The following is a 19,808-nucleotide window of genomic DNA, read 5'->3' on the forward strand; positions in this document are numbered from 1 at the left end:
GAGCACAAGTACAGGCTCTTTAGTTCCACCCACAGGTAGTAACAACTCCTAGACTTTTAGACAATAATCTCCCTCTCCCTCTCTAACCCTTATAACTGAAAACAGTGTGGCAGATGTACTGGAGAAGTTTAAGATAGAATGAAGGCCAGGAAGCCAAACTGAAAACTGAAGAATAAGAAGTTGAGACATTACTAGTGAACAACCAATATACAGAACAGACAGGATTTAGTGGTAAATGATCAAGAGAAGTGAGAAAGAGAAAAAAACAAAAAAGACTCCAGGTTAGCTTGAGTGATGGTGGAAATATTAATTTGAAACATACACAGCAGGAGTAACAGGTACAGGAAGCTAGTCTGTCTATGTGGAGATGGAGGCAGATAAGATTAAAATCAGTTTTGGACGTGTAGATTCAAGTTTCTTGAGAACATTCAGAATGACAGACAAAAATAACTGAATCAACCAGAGCTGAAGTCTGGCTGCTCCTTTTAAATGAACTCTTTAGGCTAGGTATCCTCTCTACCATGAGCCCAGTGGATCCATGATATAAACTTTAAAGCAGCTTGGCTCCAGGAGGCAATGAGTTTACAGTGATAAAATCATATCCAAATTTCTCAAGCTAGTTCAGAAGTTATCTGTCTGGTGTTCTGGAAATTAACACTCTAAATAAAATATTTAAGCTACCCAGAAACCTTGACTCTGGATGAAATAAAATACAGTTGAGAATCTACTGTCCTGCCCTTGGGATCACTACATTTCAAGCTCTAGGTGAAAAGCAATAATTAGCATTAAGTCTGATAGAGTCAAGGTCTCATTTTAGGTAAGCTTTCTTGACATGGGAGGAATATTTAAATTTTTTTCCCCCCTTGTAAATGTGCAATTCAAAATTTTTTACCTTTTCAGGTTTGGCTATGCTGGGCTACATTCAGAGATTTTGATAACTATTAATAAAGCTGCTGAGGCAAATAAAATATCATAAAGCATAAGACAACTATGTAGTGGGAAATGTAGATTATACATGATTTGGCACACACCAACTCTTCCCCCCCGCCCCTTTAAATTTATTTATTTATTTTTGGTGGGTTTTTCTCTACTTGTAGGGAGCAGGGGCTACTCTTTGTTGCGGTGTGCAGGCTTCTCACTGGGTGGTTTCTATTGCTGTGGAACATGGGCTCTAGGGCACGCAGGCTTCAGCAGTCAGATTACCTGGGCTCTAGAGCACAAGCTAAGTAATTGTGCCCACGGGATCAGCTGTTCCACATGTGTGATCTTTCCAGACTAGGGATGAAACCTGTGTCTCCTGCATTGGCAGGCAGATTATTTACCACTGAGCCACAAGAGAAGCCCTCAAGTCTTAAATAAATATGCTGAGTAGAAAGTCTGGTTTGACCTACAAACCAAACTGTAGATGTATCACATGAGGCAAGAATTAGGATTTAGGGTAATAGAACTGGTTATTTATTCGTTAAAAATGTAAGCAAAAGTCAAGCCTTAAGAGTAAAAGTGCACGGTCCAGGAGTTAAGTCTCCACACTTTCAATGCTGGGGACTGGGGTTCAATCCCTGGTCAAGCAACTAAGATTCTAGAAGCCACAAGGTGCATTCCAGGAGAGGGAAGAAAATGTCTAGGTGCTAAAAGGAGTATGTTCAACTGGAACACTCAACATCTGCTTTCCAGGAGTGTATAGCATGTGTGACTTTGTGTAAGTAATATTCTGCCTTAATTTCTACATAATTAAATATCTACCTCATGCTCAGTAGCATCCAGCTCTGCAACCCCATGAACTGTAGCCCACCAGGCCCCTCTGTTCATGGAATTTCCCAGGCAAGAATATTGGTGAGGGTTGCCATTTCCTTCTCCAGGGGATCTTCCCAACCCAGGGATCAAACCCACATCTCCGGCACTAGCAGGTGGACTCTTTACCACTGAGCCACCTGAGAAGCTGGATTGTGACTAACAGAATGAGATGGGTCGGCAAATTTAACCATATTTTGAAAAGTTTAAATAAACACTCTATGTAGTATTAAAATTTACAGATAGCAATTAAAGCAAAGATATGAAATAAAAATATCCTAAAATTAGGATATGAGAAAGAACTTTATTAGAAAGCGCATGAAAATGTGTATCAACTTCATTCATTTGGGGGAATTTTTTTTTCTTTTAACCCAGTCCCTTGGCAGTGAAAGCTCTGAGTCCTAAGCACTGGACTGCCAGGGAATTTCCTGGAGTGATATTTTAAATAACAAACTTCAGCTTTCCTTTCAACTGAAAAAGAAGATTCTCTCCCCTTCTCAAATCCTTCCACCTCTCTCTGGACCTCATGCCTTACCAACTCATCCAGGATATTGTTCTCAGAGTCAATAATGTGGTTTCTAGTAACTTCACTCTTTCCCAGTCCATAACCCCTTCCTTCAGTCATCAACTGGGTCTCTCCTAGCTTTAAAACAGTCATGATTTATTTTCTCTGTCAATGTCTTCCTTTTCTTTCATTGTACAACTCCATGAAAGAAGTGGGTGAGCCAACATCCACTGCCTCTACTTCCCCTCTAATATATTCACTTAAAGCTTCAATCCCTGCAAGCTTCTGAGAGTTCAAGCCACTTACTGATTAAATCTACTGGAGGTCTTATTTCACAGATTTATCACTTACAATCTTTCATGTGAAGAGCTTTCTCTCTTTGATTCTATTATGCCAAACTTGGCTTCTCTTCCTATTTCTGCTATGGGTTCTTACATTTTACTTGCTGTGCCCTCGTTTTGTAGGTACTCACAGAGCAAAAATTTCTGGTACTTTTGGTGCCACAACTTTCAATTCACTATCATCAGGTATTTTGAAAGCTAGAAAACCCAGATTCTATGACTTAGTAACACCATTCTTGAAAATTTACCCTAAAGAATAACACAAAACTGGGGGTGCAAGGGAGAGGAAGCAGCACACATGCAGCTTGTAATGGTAAAAGTGTGGAAACAGGAATATGGCTAACTAGATCGCGACATACTGCTAAAACAAATACTGATGCTTAACTCTCTACCAAAGGACAGCTTCCACATCTTTTAAGTTTTATGACTTCAAAAAGATTTTATAAGATTCTTTTTAAGCTATAAGACAAGATGGATCTTAATTACATGGATATATCCTTTTTGCAGATTTAGTCTCAAAGGAGCACACATCTGGTTATTTATAATTTACTTAGTATGACTCAGTTATAATACCGAGTAATGTTATTAATACTCTTTTAACAAATACATATTTTTAAAGATGTACTGTATTCCTCTTGTAATATTACTATTCTAGGTTCAACATTTTTCAATGAACATAAAATCTGATTTTGCAATGGAATCCATCTTAGATAAATAAAAGATACTACAAAAAATTTGAGAACATTTTTATTCTGTCAAGTAGAGTTATCTGAAAGTACAAATAATAAATTTAAGTTAGGGAGACCATTTCTCAAATTTCAAGTATACCCTAAGTATCACATCTAGAGAAGTTATCTAAGTTCTGGGTCCATTTTTTCATTTTAAAAAAGGATTATCTCTGAGTTCTTTTAAATCAAAAACTCCAGAACACAGGTTACTCTATTTCAATTTTCACAAGTTAAAGCTTCCTCCATATACTGTTCAGTCTAATTCAATCATATATACCTATAGTTAGTTTTCTGTAGTTTCACAAGTGATGTAAGTATTTTTATTATGGTTTTAAGCACTTCTCAGTATTATAAATCCTGTGTGATACATAATATCCTCATCTAATGTGAGCTGTGTTATTATATATATTCATATCCCTACATATATCCTTTTACTCCAAACAAACTCAGAAGTCAACAACTTACAACACAAGGCAAGGCCATTACAATTTATTTTTTTTATGAAACCAGCAACCAAGTTTTTTTCAGAATAACACGAAACTCCAATTTCTTGAAAAAATAAAGAGAACATAAAATGTATTTATACCAAGATTCACTCTAATAAGGAATGCAGAAATATGAAAGTATAAATGACTAATTTATAAAATCAATTTTGGCATTCTATGATATCAGTTTAAGAAATTATGTACCTTTCAACTGTTTTTCCAAAAAGAAGAGCTGCTGAATTTTTTAAAATTTAGTCTTAATTTTTGCCAGTTTATGAGGATCTAAAGTAAGTTAAAGATTATTTAATGTGGGGGGGAGTGGTTTCCTTGGTGGCCTAGTCGTTAGGATTCCAGGCTTTCACCACCGTGGCCTGAGTTCAACCTTTAGTAAGGGAACTGAGATCCCATGGCCAAAAAAAGGAAAGAAAAAAAAAAAATTCAATGTATCTATATAGGAAAATCTGGTTTCAGTCAGAACCCAATACAACAGTCTATTTTAGAACAGGTGGTGCAAAACAGGAAGAAGTAGTACCTAATAATGCTACTTTTGCTATTTAGGATCACAGATAATCCTTTCCAAGCCAACGCCACTAACTGTCTTGGCTTTCTCTGGTACTCCTGTCAATGTCATTAAACTTATGAAAACTAGAGGCTTGCCAAGATTGAACTCGGCTTCTATATCCTCGTAGAGGTTTTTTGTGGTAATTTTTGTTTTGTTTTTGGTAGTAGTAGTCCAAATGGACCAATTCTTCCATTATATTTTAAACTTAAAAAATCTGAAGTAAAGCTCTGTCACTAGGAAAACACCATCACTACCATACACAAAGAACAAAGGGCTTGATGCTCACCACCCAGTTCTACAAGTGTTAAGGTGTAACCCACTGCAGCTGCCCACCAACGGTACAACCTGAGGGGAATTCAGAGTGAAAAATAGGATAAGGAACTCTGTTCCCTGGATAAAACAGGCCCTCAGGAAGAAATGCAATGATGCCAGATTCTTGCATCTTTCCATAAACAAACAAGCACTAAAAGTCATCACTTAGTATATCTGTTCTTTGTGATTAGCAGTCAAGTTTTACCAAGATGTATGCCTGAATGCATGCATTAATATTTCCTAGCCAAAAATCATATATAAATTGGCTTCTCCGCCACCTCTTTGGAGCAGTTTCCTCAAAGCTGAGTGACTATCTCCCGGGCTACCATACTCAGTGAGACCCTGAATAATATTTAAACTCACAACTCTCAGGTTTTGTGTCTTTCTTTAAGTCAACACTACGTTTAAGGGTAATAAGGTTGATCAGAAGCCCAGCCTGAACTTCAGACATCAACAGATGTTCTGTCCTCTGCTACTTCTTAGAGAACCAGACTCCTTACACTAAAACTCCTCCACCCATACAACCTCATACTTCCTCCTCCCACAGGCACAGACAGACAGATCCACACCTAGACACACCTTAGGAATACAACTGGAAAAGGAATACAATTTCAGGAATGAGAAGAAGTATCCTGAGACACAACATAGTTGGGCTTAGGGAGAGAGCAATCACGTAACTTTAGTCTCCATGAAGCAAGACCTAAGATTATTTGCTGTCAAAATAAGTGTAGACTGGAAGCTTAAGGGGAAAAACCTACCATGGTGGCGGGGGGTGGGGGAGGAGAAGGGGATACAAATAAGACTTTCACTGAAGCATTATCTTCAAAGTAAAGAGTTACAAACCAAATGTTAACCTAGTTGAAACAATGCATTTAATTAACAGGAAATGAACATTAATGTAAAATACTATACACTTTTTCCTGTTCTTTAGTTTAACTGGTCCAGTGTCAGTCGCTCAGTCATGACCGACTCTTTGCGACCCTATGGACTGTAGCCCACACCAGGCTCCTCTGTCCATGGGATTCTCCAGGCAAGAATACTAGAGTGGGTTGCCATTCCCTTCTCCAGGGGATCTTCCCAACCCAGGGATCGAACACAAATCTCCCCATTGCAGGAGATACTTTACAGTCTGAACCACCTGGGAAGCCCTAATTGGGCCACGGCAGAAGCCAAAACAAAAGATAGGGCAAAAAGGCAATGCTTTGATATTACTTCTGAACTATTTTGAAAAAAGTATGTCTTTACTTTTACTTGAGAGCTTACTACTAGTAGCACACTGCCCTCAGTGACTTAAAAATCAATAAAGTGCCTTTATAAAAGTACAAGGTGGAAGTGAAAAATCCTATGAAAGAGGTAAAGGGTGCTATGAGGACACAGGAGGTAAAAAGTGTGCAGCTGTGAGACTGGGACTGTTTGGTGGATTCACGATGCCCGGTGTAAAGTTTTAAAGAACTAATGGAGATTTTGAGTAAAATCTGAATTCAAAATGACAGTATAAAGAGCAGAAAGAGTATGTAACTTAGCTAGATAAGTCTTAAAAAAAAAAAAAAAAAACCTAAGGAAAAATGAGAAAACAAAATTGGGAACTGTGAAAGCTACCCATAATGCAAAGCAGAAGCTCACTATAAAAAGAGACTAACAAGAGCTGCTAAGTATTCACAGCAAGTAAAAGCTACTGACAGAATCTACATGTTTACAGTAATATCCAGTTCAACCTAAAGACAGGAAAAATAGACTCAGGCCCCAGAATCATAAAGAGCCTGATTCTCAGTGATTTTAACAAACAAAAAGCTCTTGGCATAGGCCTAACATGGGAGCTGCATGGAGTAACAATAATGGCCAAAAGACTAAAAACAAGACTAATGTTCCAAGGGCTATTTACATTTTAATATAGGACTCCTGAGATTATTTAAAACAACAACAACAACAAAAAACAACAACCCCAAAACCCAACAACCTTAGATTGGTAACTATTCATTCAACTCCAAAGATTCCTGATATAAAATGTTTGTCCAGGTACACAACTGGCACAGAAGAATCACTCAGCTCACAACTAAGCCTGGAGGGTCACCCAGCAGCCACATCTTCTTTTTAAAAAAACCATGTATGTACATATTTGGCTGCACCGGATCTCAGCTGCAGCATGCAGGGTGTGCAGTGGAGGCATGTTAACTCTTGGTTCTGGCCTGTGGCATCCACCAGGCAAGTTCCCAGTAGCCACATCTCCAATGCATTTCCTTCACTAATCCTCCTCCAGAAAGAGCTCTTTACAGCAGATACTCTGTTTCTTTATATAAAGGAGCCATCAGAACAAGAGACTTTTGCAAGGTAGTCAACATTTGCTCTGATACTAAAGAAAACAGATGTTTTTTGATAGAACCCTAATCAGCCAGGAACATAAAACAGTTTCATAGTCTCAACTTTGGTTCTTAAAAGGATCTCTCCAGAGGCATCAACTTTGAAAGGTCTACCATCTCCTGAATGCCAAATCTGGTCCAAGGATAAGTATTATATCTTATACAATTTACATAATTTGCACAGCTAAAATTTCCCACTGTAGCTAGATAAATTTTCAACTTAGGTAGCAGATCAGGCTTAACAAGGTGCTGAGAAAAATTTCAATATCCAGGATGAACGCCAGACCAATTACTCTCTGGGAATAGTTGTTGTTAAAGCTCCTTAAGTGTCTTCAACATGATGCCAACATTGAAAATCACTGACTTGCACTATGTGGGTAAGTTTAAAAAAAAAACAAAAAAAAACTGAGGAACAGTATCTAAAGTAGAAAATGGAAAAAAGCAAACAAGGAACCTGACCAGAGTGACATTACATTTTACCAGTTTTAACATGGCTTCAACACATTTCCAATCAAAGGGGGACTGAAATTTAAATCAAAATACAGTCAATTTTCATTATTCACAGTAGCTACATTCTATAAAGTCACAGCAAATACTTAATTAGCAAATAGTGATCCATGTTCCCAGAGGAAAACAGGGTTAGGCTCCTGTAATCCTCCGCTCACATTCAACCAATTAATAATAACCTTAGTTTTTGTGTGCTCCTATTTAAAGAGTTCTTAATATATACTGCTGACTCAACACTGAACCCAAGGGCAACAGCACATGCCTAAATGAAGGTTATCTAATGCACAGATTTTCTGCACAAGACACATCCGTCTTCTTGGAACTAGAAAGACTGAACAGCACTCCAGTATACTTAAGGGCCATTTTAAACAGTGAAATCACCAAAAGCACAAAAATGTGAAAAAAGTGGCAACAGACCCAAGGAACAGTATTTGTTTATTGTACAGCAGCTGAAACAAGACAGTGTTGCTCTGTTTCACCTGAGCAGGGCACATGCACATCCAGCAACTCAAATCTTCCCACTCTGCACGTGTGCAAATCACCACAAAAGCACCATGAGAATTGATTTCAGGGTTACAAATAAATGTTACCAAGTAGGTGGATTCACAAGTACAGAATCCATGAACCATGTGGATAGACTAGAAATATCAAAGCAAAGGTAGCTCAAAAGACAGGAACTTATGAGGTTTCCACTAAGCAATATAAAGAGCAAAGATGGCACCAATATGCCCAGCTACGTAATTTTCTCCACTACAATCTTTAAATTGGTTTTCCTATCTAAGGGACATTTTTTCTGTAACATTTTTTCTCATATCAAATCTATATACTAAAAAAGAACTATATACTCAATTTGCTCAACACATGCCTTCCATGAGGTACAAAAGTAAACATTTTACCAACGATCACTAATCACAAAATTCAGCAATGATTTAAAGGTATGATGGTTGGACTAGATGACCTCTAAAATGTCCAGTGGCTCAATGCTTTTGCAAGTTTAAAAATCAAAGGTGGTATGTCTATTTTAATTATAATAAAAGTCAACATATGACTACATACATATTCTCAGTAATAGTTTATCAGGATTACAATCACATTTTTTAGTAGTAGGGCTACACTATAAATTCATATCTGAAAAATAGATAATAGCTGCACTCACCAAAAGAAACAACTTGAATCCAGCTGAATATTATCAAACCTGATGGATCCTCATCGTAGATCTACACAACTTCAAAAGCAAAACAACCTGCCATATTGATTCTATAAAGCTAAATATGCCTCAAACCGTATACAAAAGTTAACTCAAAATAAATCAAGATGTAAATATAAGAGCTAAAACCATAACACTCTCAGAAGAAAAGTATAATAAACTGCAAGTCTTCATAACCTTGAATTAAGTAATGATACAAAACAAAAATACAAATGACAAAAGAAAAAACCTGGACTTCATCATAATTAAAAATATTTATGCTTCAAAGGATACCAGGAAGAATGTGCAAACATAGTTCATAGAATAAAAGAATATTTGCAAATCAAATGTCTAATAAGTTCAGAATATACAAAGAAAGAACTCTCACAAGTCAACAATAAAAAGATAATTTTTTAAATGGCAAAGGATTTGAATAGACATTTCTCCAAGAAATGTACCAATAAAAACAAGAAAAGATGTCCAATATTACTCATTAAGGAAATGCAAAAAGAAACCACAACGAGATACCACTTCACACCCAACTAGGACAGTTACACTTAATAAAATGCACAACAAATATTAGCCAGAATATGTACAAACTGGAAGCTCTGCACACTGCTCATGGGAATGTAAAACAATGCAGCTGACATGGAAAAGTCTGGCAGTTTCTTAGAACATTAAACATAAGAGTTACCAAATGAGAAAAATAAAAAAAGAAAAGAGTTACCAAATGACTCAGCAATTCCACTCCTAGGTATACACCTAACACAAATAAAACATGTCCACACAAAAACATGTTTATAAATACCCATAGCAGCATTATTCAAAAAGTAGGAATAATACAAATAGTCAATTAACTGACAGGAACAGGAAACAAACCAAATGTCAATTAACTGGTGGATAAACAAGCTGTGGTATAACCATAAAATGGACTATTACTCAGCCTAAAAATGAACAAAGTACTGATACACAAGCTACAATATGGATGAATCTCAAAAACATTATGCTGAGTGGTACAGGCCAGTCCCAAAGGCCACATATTGCATGACTCCATTTATATGAAATGCCCCAAAAAGGCAAATCTTTTAAGGATAGAAAACAAATTAGTGATTTCCAAGGGTGGGGGTAGGAGAAGAAGGGGACCAGGTAACATGATACACTGGGAACAAAGTGACTGATAATGGCTAAGGGGTTTCTTTTAGGGGTGAGTTTGTGAATATATTCTTTTAGTGACCATGGGTGTGAATATATTTTAAAAGTCACTGACTTTTATACTTTAAAAAAAGGTTAAGTTTTATGATACATGAATTGTATTTCAATTAAAAAAAAAAAGGAAAAAGCTGAACTTGCCATTTAAAACTGATGTAAAAGGCTCAAAATTTTACTTGGCTAACTCTCAAACTTTGAAGAGGACTGGCAAAGAATACATGCTAATTAGAAATCATACTTCTTCTCTGCTTCCTGTGGTGTGTAAACACAAGGAGAGACTTCATATAAAGGAAATTTGCTTTTTTGGTGGCCTTTGTTGGTAGGCAACAAAGGACCAGGAATCAAAATTTTTTTAAAGTGATTATCTGACAGAGGTAGTTTACACAAATAAGAGGCCTACAGAATTATAAGATATAACTCACAAACAATTCCAAAGATCTATGACATGAAGTGATTTGTAATTTTACCCCGTATGATGGGTTTTTTTAAAAAAGGTTACACAGATTTTAAGTGGCAAAGCTAGAATTCAAACAAAGTTTATCTGAATTCAAACCTGTGCTTATTCCACCGACAGTTACTGAAGGTCTACTAAATGCCAGGCACTGGGGTATGTCCAGCAGAAACAGTATACTGATTAACAATATGCCAGGCATATAAAGATCAAATGCAGCAGGTCAAGGGGCACTGCAAATGCCAGGGACGTGAGTACTACCTGGTACTGGGTGGTCAAACAAGGCTTCTCTCAGAAAACTACATCTGAACAAAGATCTCAGACAAAAAAGGAAGTGAGCCATCAGATACGTGGAGAAGAGCACTCCAAGAAGAGGAAATAACAGGGCAAGGACAAAAGGGAGGCCCACATAGCTGCAGAGAAGTGAAGAGGGTGGGGTGGAGGGTGCTGAACGAGACAGATAATGTTAGGCCTTCTAGGTCACTAACAGGAATTTTAGCTTGTATTTTCAATAAAATAGGGAAGCCACAGGAGGGATGTGAGTGAAGTAACATTTGACTTTTGTTTTGAAAGAATCTAAATGATGGGTTGAGGAAAGAATGTAAAGGAACAAGTGCAGAAGCAGGGAAACCAGTTAGGAAGCTGTTGATACAATGTAAATGACAGATGACGATGATTTACATCAGGTAATGATGCAGGTGACTCCAGCGGTACAGAACCTGCCTGCCAATGCAGGAGACATAAGAAACATGAGTTCGATCTCTGGGCTGCAAAGATCCCCTGGAGGAGGGCATGGCAACCCACTCGTGTTCATGCTTGGAGAATCCCATGGACAGAGAAACCTGGCAGGCTACAGTCCATAGGGTCTCAAAGAGTTGGACACAACAGAAGCGACTTAGCACGCACACACACAATGATGCAGAAGAGTAGATGGCTGGATTCTGAATTTATTTTGAAGGTAGAGCTCAACAGAATCTGCTGATGGTTTGACTGTGGAGTGGGATGAAACCAAGGTTTCTAACTGAACAACTGGAAGAATCAAGTTCTGCCAAGCACCACACGGAGAATACTATAAAAAGGTTTGGGAAGGTAAATAGAGGAGTTTCATAAATGCTTACCTCTCTGCTCATCTACTTTGTCTTAATCACTACATTACACATGGTTTTTTGTGCAACACAGCTGTTAAGCAGTGAAAGAGAGCCTGAATCCAGGTCTTTCGACTCCAGATCCTGGGCGCTTTTTCCTAATGAAGTTTTATAAAAGCAACTGAATGAGAATACAATTTTTCTCAGAAAAAAAAATAACTCAAAGGCATGCACCATTTGCTGGTACTCCAAAAACAGCATTCACAAATAAAGGCTATCAAACAGAGACATTTTAAAAACACCTGACGAACATGAATAAGTATTACGCAGATAAAATAGTGAAGCAGATAATGATATAAAGTTGCAACAAAAGTCATCTAAACAAAGGCTCAACCTAGATAAATACTATGTAGAAGTGCATTTTCAGAAAAAATGCCAGGGCTTCCCTGGTGGCTCAGTGGTAAAGAATGCACCTGCCAGTGCAGGAAACACAGGTTCGATCCTTTATCTAGGAAGATCCCACGTGCCACACATGCTGCAGAGCAACTAAGCCCTTCTGCCACAACTAATGAGCCTGTGACCTAGAGCCAGGAAACTGCAACTACTGAAGCCCACCGTCCTTAGAGCCCCTGCTCAGCAGTAAGAGAAGCCACTGCAAGAGAAGCCTGCACTCTGCAACTAGAGTAGCCCGCATTCTCTGAAACTAGAGAAAAGCCCATATAGCAAGGGAGACCCAGCACGGCCAAAAGTAAAATGAGTTCTCATCATAAGAAAAAATATTTTTAAAAAAGAAAAAGAAAAATGCCAGATCATCCTTCTAAAAACTCTCCTTAAGAATAAAGATTATCTTTGAACACTAAAGATCTGCCATTATAGTTTTATTCAATGATCAAGTACATGCATAAAGAACCTTTGTAAAAATTTTGCTACATAAAGTAAGTTTATATTTTAAAATATAAGGAACAGTTTCCTCTCAGTTTCTTAGCTGTAGAAGCTATAAAATATTTTAGAGAATGGTAAATTATTGAATGAAGAGTTAAATAAATATCCCCATGATTTCACTACAAGATCAAACTTGTTAGTATGTTCATTACCTACATCTTAACAGCATCAGCTTCACTACTCAGTTGCAATACAATTTTGGGTAAGTCACTTCTCAAATAAGTGATTATGTATCAAAAATCACTCTTTTTATTAGACTGAAATGGGATTTGATGTCCCGTTTTACAAGGCTGGAGTAAGAATCCAGAGAGAATGTAAATACTTTGAAAAACACTAAAGTTATGGCACATATAAATCAAGAAAATAAGCCAACTTTGAGGGGAATACACATGTAATATAAAAATGAATTTTAAATTGTTTCTTCATAGGTACTCAACCTTTCTATTAAGAAAACTGTTTATTAGATTTCTCTAAAATAGAACTAACGCAGAATTTGCTGTGTCAAGTGATGGACAAGCACTCACAGTAATCACTATGTGCACATTTAAGGGACAATGAGAGAGGACTTTTTTTTGTTGTTGTTGTTCTTATCAAATCTATGGGCCAACGAAGTAGAAGAGACCTAAAAAGTTAAAATAAGAGATCCAAACCAACACTTTTACGACAAAAATAGAAGGCATCTTGTAAAGCAACAATTGATTAAAAGCAAAAAGAAAAATACCACAATGACTGCTGTGAGAATTAAGACAATCAGGTACTCTTTCTGCCACCTTCTGATGAACACAGAGCTAAAGACTAGCAGGGGGGTACTCTTTATTAAACTTTATTACACACACACATACACATACACACACACACACACACAAAGAAAAGATAATCACCCCAGCTTTATGCTTTTGTTTGGTGAAGTCTACTATCTACTTTTTTTTTTTTCTACTTATGTTTATCACTGACACAGAACATCTTCAATTCTACTCTTTGCTGTTTCCCTTTTCCTTCAGCACTTGCTCCAACAGCTCTGTGTTGGCCCCATTCCCGGCCAGAGTATCTAGCCAACCTTCTTAGGTACTATAATTCTAGGTACACTCCACAAGCCTCCAGTATTTAGTAAGCCTCAGGATCTGGGATGACAATCAGTTTTCTCACTTTTGATTAAGCTGTAACCCTTCATGATGATATCAACAAAAATAGTCATATGGAATCTAACTGTCAAGTAATATGACTATAATAATAATGTCAGAAAGAACTCATACTCTTATCTCTCAATCACTTCCCTGGGGCTTCCCTGGTGGCTCAGATGGTAAAGAATCTGACTGTAATGCAGGAGACCCAGGTTTGATCCTTAGGTCGGGAAGTTCCCCTGGAGAAGGAAATGGCAACCCACTCCAGTATTCCTGCCTGGAGAATTCCATGGACAGAGGAGCCTGGTGAGCTACAGTCCATGGGGTCACAAAGAGCTGGACAAGACTGAGCAACTAACACTTTCACTTTCAAGAACCCACACTCTCTCTCTCAATGGCTAGAACCAACTATTTGAGTAAACAACAATGCAAAGTTGTGAATACCCCAAAATAATTTATTGCTTCTAAGTCATCTAAAAATAAGCACATATTCACAATCAATCTCCCTCCATCTAACCAAATCAACAGTCAGTATAATACCCAAATAAGAAAGAAGAAAATGAAGAAAAGCCACAAGAGTAATTCAACTGATCATTTCTCTCAAGTATATCACTGCTAAAGTATCAACTACTATACACTGACTTTCTAAGATCTTAAGACATAAAGTAAAGGCTGCTTATTAACTAAAATTAATAAATCTAGGTGGTCAAATTAGAAAAGTATACCAGGTATACTAAAAATCTTCCAACATAAAGAAGTCTGAATGAAACAGCTAAAATCTAAAATCAGAAAATATATCCAGGAGGCAAAATTAATTAATCATTTCATAATATGAAATGAGCCCATGGGGAAGAAAAAAAAGATTAAGAACAAAATGAAAAAAGAAACATACACAAAAAATGCAAATTTATGGTTTAGTTGAAAACAGAATGCCCTAATATTGCTCCACTTTTAAGAAATGTTTTGAATCACGTAAAAGATTCACTCTAATAACGTTCTAAGAAAGTCTTACCAAATAATCTAAGTCCCTAAAATGCTAATCTAAACAACTGGTATGACCAACTTTCCACTTGATAATTTAAGATTTCTAGAATCATCAGAATTAATGTAAATCTATTTATTCAATTCCTGTAAAGTTGAAGTACCATCATGAGCCCACCATTCTCTAAGAATGGTTTCTTGAAACAGAATCTAACCATATCTTACTTGGTGATTTGTGTCTGTTCTAGGAAGAAACAGTAGGGAAAAAATGAAAGAAAAAAAAAAGCAAAAAGAGGAAAAAAACATCTCAAAGGGCTCACAGAAATCTGAAAATCACAATCTTGAATCGTATGTTGAAGAACAAATGGTTTCTTAAAATAGAATTTAACCATATCTTACTTGGTGATTTGTGTCTGTTCTAGGAAGAAACAGTAGGGAAAAAAATGAAAGAAAAAAAAAGCAAAAGTAGGAAAAAAAATCTCAAAGGGTTCACAGAAATCTGAAAACCACAATTTTGAATTATATGTTGAAGAACAACTCTAGCAAAACTATGGAACAGAAGCTTCCCCAGCATTATGGATATACCAGAACACTGATCCTCATTCCCAATGTTTCGCTGTGAGCTGCCCAGCCAGGTGCTTCCAGCCTCCAACAATCTCATCCACCCTGGTGTGCAATTCAAAAATTATTTTCTATGTGTGTTACAATGTAAAAACAGGTTTCAAGGCACCAATAGAGTATACTACAGTAGTTACAATGTCAGCTTTAAGATATCCAAAAAGAATCTGAAAAACAACAGATATAACTGTATATCTTATGCTGTTGTTGTTGTTGTTTAGTCATTATGTGCAGGTGCACTCAGTCCTGTCCACTCAGTTGTGTCCAGCTCTTTGCAACCATGGACTGTAGTTCGCCAGGCTCCTCCGTTCAATGGATTCTCCAGGCAAGAATACTGGAGTGGATTGCCATTTCCTTCTCCAGGGTACTATCCCGACCCAGGGATCAAACCTGTGTTTCCTGCATTGGCAGATGGATTCTTTACCACTGAGCCACATGGGAAGCCCTTTATATCTATCTACATATAGATATGTATAACTGAATCACTGTGCCACACACCTGAAATTAACATGACATTGTAAATCAACTATATTTCAATAAAAATTTTTTTAAAAAGACAAAACAACAACATACTCTCCAAAAAAAAAAAACCTGAAAGTCCACCCTTACTTGCTATCCTGATGATCCTCATGGCTAATTTTTTCCATCTTTATCAATACAGGTAAGTCTCATTCATTTGCATAATATGCATACTTTTAAAACACAGTTCCTCTTACAGGTTAAGTAACCTCTTCAGCAGCAGTAATACCCTGGTGTGGGTAAGATGAAGAAATCTACTGAAAACGTTTTAGGTAACGACATGGTTAAAGCAGCATTCATGTACAGCTTACTTTTTCCTAAGGACTCTAACTAAAATTCAAAAAACATTTAGCAACCTCCTTCCACAAGTTTTCTCTATAGCACTATAGCCATTTAACATAATAGCAATTAACTTAAATATTTCGTTCTTACCCATCACTCCTAACCAGACTATTACATCCACAAAGGCAGAAACCTTGTCTGCTTTTGTTCATTGCTCTATCCCCAGCACCTAGATGAATATCCGACATAAAGGGCCCTCAAAAAATAAATGAGGTGTAAATGAACAAATATAACTTAGTTGCTGTTTTATGTATAATTTATTTGTCTTGAAGAGTTAAACTTTGCTATTAAGACGGTCAGGAAAAAATTTTGTGCAAAGACACAGAATAACCACACAGAGAAGTGCTGTGTTTCAAAAAGCTTGGTTAATCTCTATTAAAATATTTTTCAAATACTATCAGGAGAGCACATAAAAGAGGGAACCCTTGCACACTGTTGGTGGGAATGTAAATTGGTACAGGCATTATGATAAACAGTATGAAGGGTCCCCAAAAAGATGTAAATTAGAAGTACTATATGATCCACTACTGGGTATGTATAAGAAAACGAAAACACTAATTTGAAAAGATACATGCAGCCAAATGTTCACAGCAGCACTATTTATAATTGTCAGGACAGGGAAGCTACTTAAGTGTCCATCAACCAATGAATGGATAAATAAGATGTTGATGCATGCATGCGCATGTGCGCATGCACACACACGATGCAGTATTCCTCAGCCATAAAAGAGTGAAACTTTGCCATTTGCAACAACATGGATGCACGTGGAGGGTATAATGTTCAGTGAAATAAACCAGAGAAAGAAACACTGTAGAATATCATTTACATATCAAATCTAAAAAGTAAAACTAGTGAATATAACAAAAAAGAAATAGACTCACAGATATGATTAGTGGTTACCATTGGAGAGGGAAAGGGAGAGGAGAGAAATAGGGAGACAAGGTTAACAGGTACAAGCTAAAGTACAAACTATTATGTATAAAATGAATAAGCTACAAGGATATATTGTACAGAACAGGGAATATAGCAAATATTTACTAATAACTATAAATGGAGTATAATCTTTAAAAGTTGTGAATCATTATGATGAACACCTGAAACAAAATATTGTAAATCAACTATGCTTCAATAAAAAACTTAAAAAATAAAAAGATACTACCAGAGAATCTGTATCAGGTACTTCTAAAATACAAATAAAAGGAAAAATTTAGTTTTAATTAAAATGGAAAACATCAGTTTTCCATTCCTCTAATCAGAAGACATAAAGGAATAAAGGGTAAAAAGATAGAGGTACTTGGGACATAGAAAAATGTAGTATTACACTGGCAAGTATTGTGTCTATTGCTTAAGTCGCCGTGTAAAATTCCAGACTATCAACATTAAGTTTTGTACTGACTCAGTTTTGAAATCTGCTTTTTCCAGACACTGAAGGTCTAATTTTAATCAGCATATCAGTTATCCCTATATTCCTCTGCCAAATATCATCACTAGTACTGTGGATTTTAATCTTTTTATTCTTAAGAAGAATGGTTTTAATCTTAACACAAATAATCTTAAATTGGTCACATAGCCGATCTACTGTTCAACTCGCGTTCCACAGTTCCTTTTTTGGCCTCAAATGACGAAACCTCTCCAACGTCTCTGGGGAGATTACGGTAAAGTATAATGTTTCCTGAAATTGTTTTTGTTTTTTCTCTGGACAGTTTCATGACATCTCTTCAACTAGGAATGTTATATACAATTTTGTTTTTTTTCCTATTCTGCAGTAAAGTCCAGAGGGAGAAGCAAAGGTAGAAAGAGTCTTGTACGGAGAACAGGCTCAAAGGGGACAGATAACACAAAAGCACAGAAGTAAATGCGAAGCAAATACGTGCACAAAAGAGGAAGAAAATGCAGAAAGGAGCTAAAAGAAAAGCACTGTTCTCGCCTAAAAAGAGAAAAAATCGGCAGGGGGATAAGGAAACTTGATTATCCTTCTAGAAACAAAAGCATATAAAATCCTTCTAAGAAAAACGTGGTCTCTTTAAGATGCTGTTAAAACTAAAAAGCGCTCAGCTGATACTTCAAAGGGGAGTTCTGCCTTCTCTTCCTATGTTTTGACAGAGCTAGTCTTCATCTATAAATTAAATGCAAGCTATAGATAATGCAGAGTTCATCTCTACAAAACTGCAATTATGGATGCCATCTTTGTCTGTTAAAATAAAAAAAAACTCTTCGGATTTGGAAAAAGAAAAGAGTCTATTAAGTTGGAAAACCAGAAAACCACGCGTTGCCAAGTCAGGTAGCTATAACATGGGTTAACAAACGCCTCTTACCAAACTAAGGTGCCACTAAGGTCTGGGGAAGAAGGGCAAAGGGCTGTAGCCTAACCGCGACCGCAAGGGTGGGGCACTGTAGGAAATAAAAAGATTGGAGGGTGAGCTATCCCGGGAGGTATAGGGGGCTGGTGATCCGTCCTTCGGGGAGATAGCCTGTTAGACGGCAAATGATTCTGAGGGGCTGAGGATAGCTTCGGCGAGTGAGAAAATGAGCTGTGGGACTTCTGTTCGTTGAGAGTGCGAAGGCTGATAGAGGAAGGTACCCCTGGGGCAAAGGACTGAGAGTCAAAAGGAGAGTCGAGGGACCGAACAGCCAGGGAGGCCGGGCGTGGGAGGCCTGAGTCGAGGCCGCGAAACGCCTTCTCCTGGAACGCCTTTTCGGCTCCCCACACTCAGCCCCTCTCAGGGCCGCCCCTGCTCCGGCGACTACGGCGAGAGCAGCTGTTTCCGCCCAGCCGGGGACCGCGGTGGAAAAGGCATCCCTGGGCCCAGAGGCAGGCAGGCAGGCAGGCGACAGTCGTCCGTGTGAGCCGGAGGTGATTCGAGACCAACGCCGCGGAGCCAACATCAAACTTCGCCCCTTCCTCCCCTTTAGCCTTCTTTATCCCCCAACTTCCCGGCCGGCTGGTGTCCGCTTCGACCGACCGAGACCCCCCCTTCTTCTCGCCGCCTCTCACCCCTCCCCAACGCCCTGAAGGTGGGAAGGAACGGTGGCCGGGGCCGCTCCGGAGCCCGCCCAGGTGCCCCAGAGTCCCAGACACACCCCCGGAGGAAAGGCTCTCATCCTCCCCGCGGCAACGGAGCCCGCCCAGATGCTGCAAACTCCTCTTACCTGCATTGACGCCATGATGGAACCATCCCCCCAAGGCCGGCGAGGCCAGAGACGCAGGGGGCGGAGCTGCCGTGCTCGCGTCACGCCGCGGGGGCCCAGCATCCCGGGCGCCGGGGGCGGGGCCTCCGATGGGAAGGGGATGGCGCCAGGGGATTGGCTGGCGGGCTACGCGCCCGGGCGGGGGAGGGGCAAGCGAGGGCGCAGTGAATGGCGCTGTCCCTACCTTCGGTCGCGTAGACCTCTCCGGCCTCCACCACGAACCCACTGGCTACCCTGATCACTTAGGAAACGCTGCTCGGGTTCTGACCCGAACCACGGTTGTTGTTTTTTTCTGTCTATATTCCGAGATCCTGATGATGTCCAGGCCCGTGAGGTTTTTGTTTGTTTTCCCAACCACAGGTGTTAAAATTTACAGAGTTTACCTTTCGTATTCTCTTTCTACACCACCATGCCCACTTTCACAGCTTTGGGCAAGATGAAACTTCCTGCCGGGCTGTTTTCTGCTCTTTACGGACCCGGAAGGCTTCTCATATTCCTAATTTGGGGAAGAGAGAGACACAGATTTCCTTCTACAATGGGATAAGAATTGAGGGCAGAACAGCACTTCGATATTTTA

General features: G+C 38.5%; 1 protein-coding gene across 2 annotated transcripts in view; it reads right to left on the reverse strand.

Moving 5' to 3' along the window:
- UBE2W (ubiquitin conjugating enzyme E2 W) overlaps window positions 1-19,309 on the reverse strand; it is a 66,530-nt gene extending 47,221 nt beyond the window's left edge. For both annotated transcript variants that reach the window (XM_043483343.1, XM_043483342.1), the window contains exon 1: window positions 19,193-19,309. In XM_043483343.1, the coding sequence (XP_043339278.1) occupies window positions 19,193-19,294 (102 nt within the window). In that variant the 5' untranslated portion in view covers window positions 19,295-19,309. The remainder of the gene's footprint in view (window positions 1-19,192) is intronic.
- Between the last annotated feature and the right edge of the window lie 499 nt (window positions 19,310-19,808).

The sequence above is a fragment of the Cervus canadensis genome, chromosome 12, assembly GCF_019320065.1.
Source record: "Cervus canadensis isolate Bull #8, Minnesota chromosome 12, ASM1932006v1, whole genome shotgun sequence".
NCBI lineage: Eukaryota > Metazoa > Chordata > Mammalia > Artiodactyla > Cervidae > Cervus > Cervus canadensis.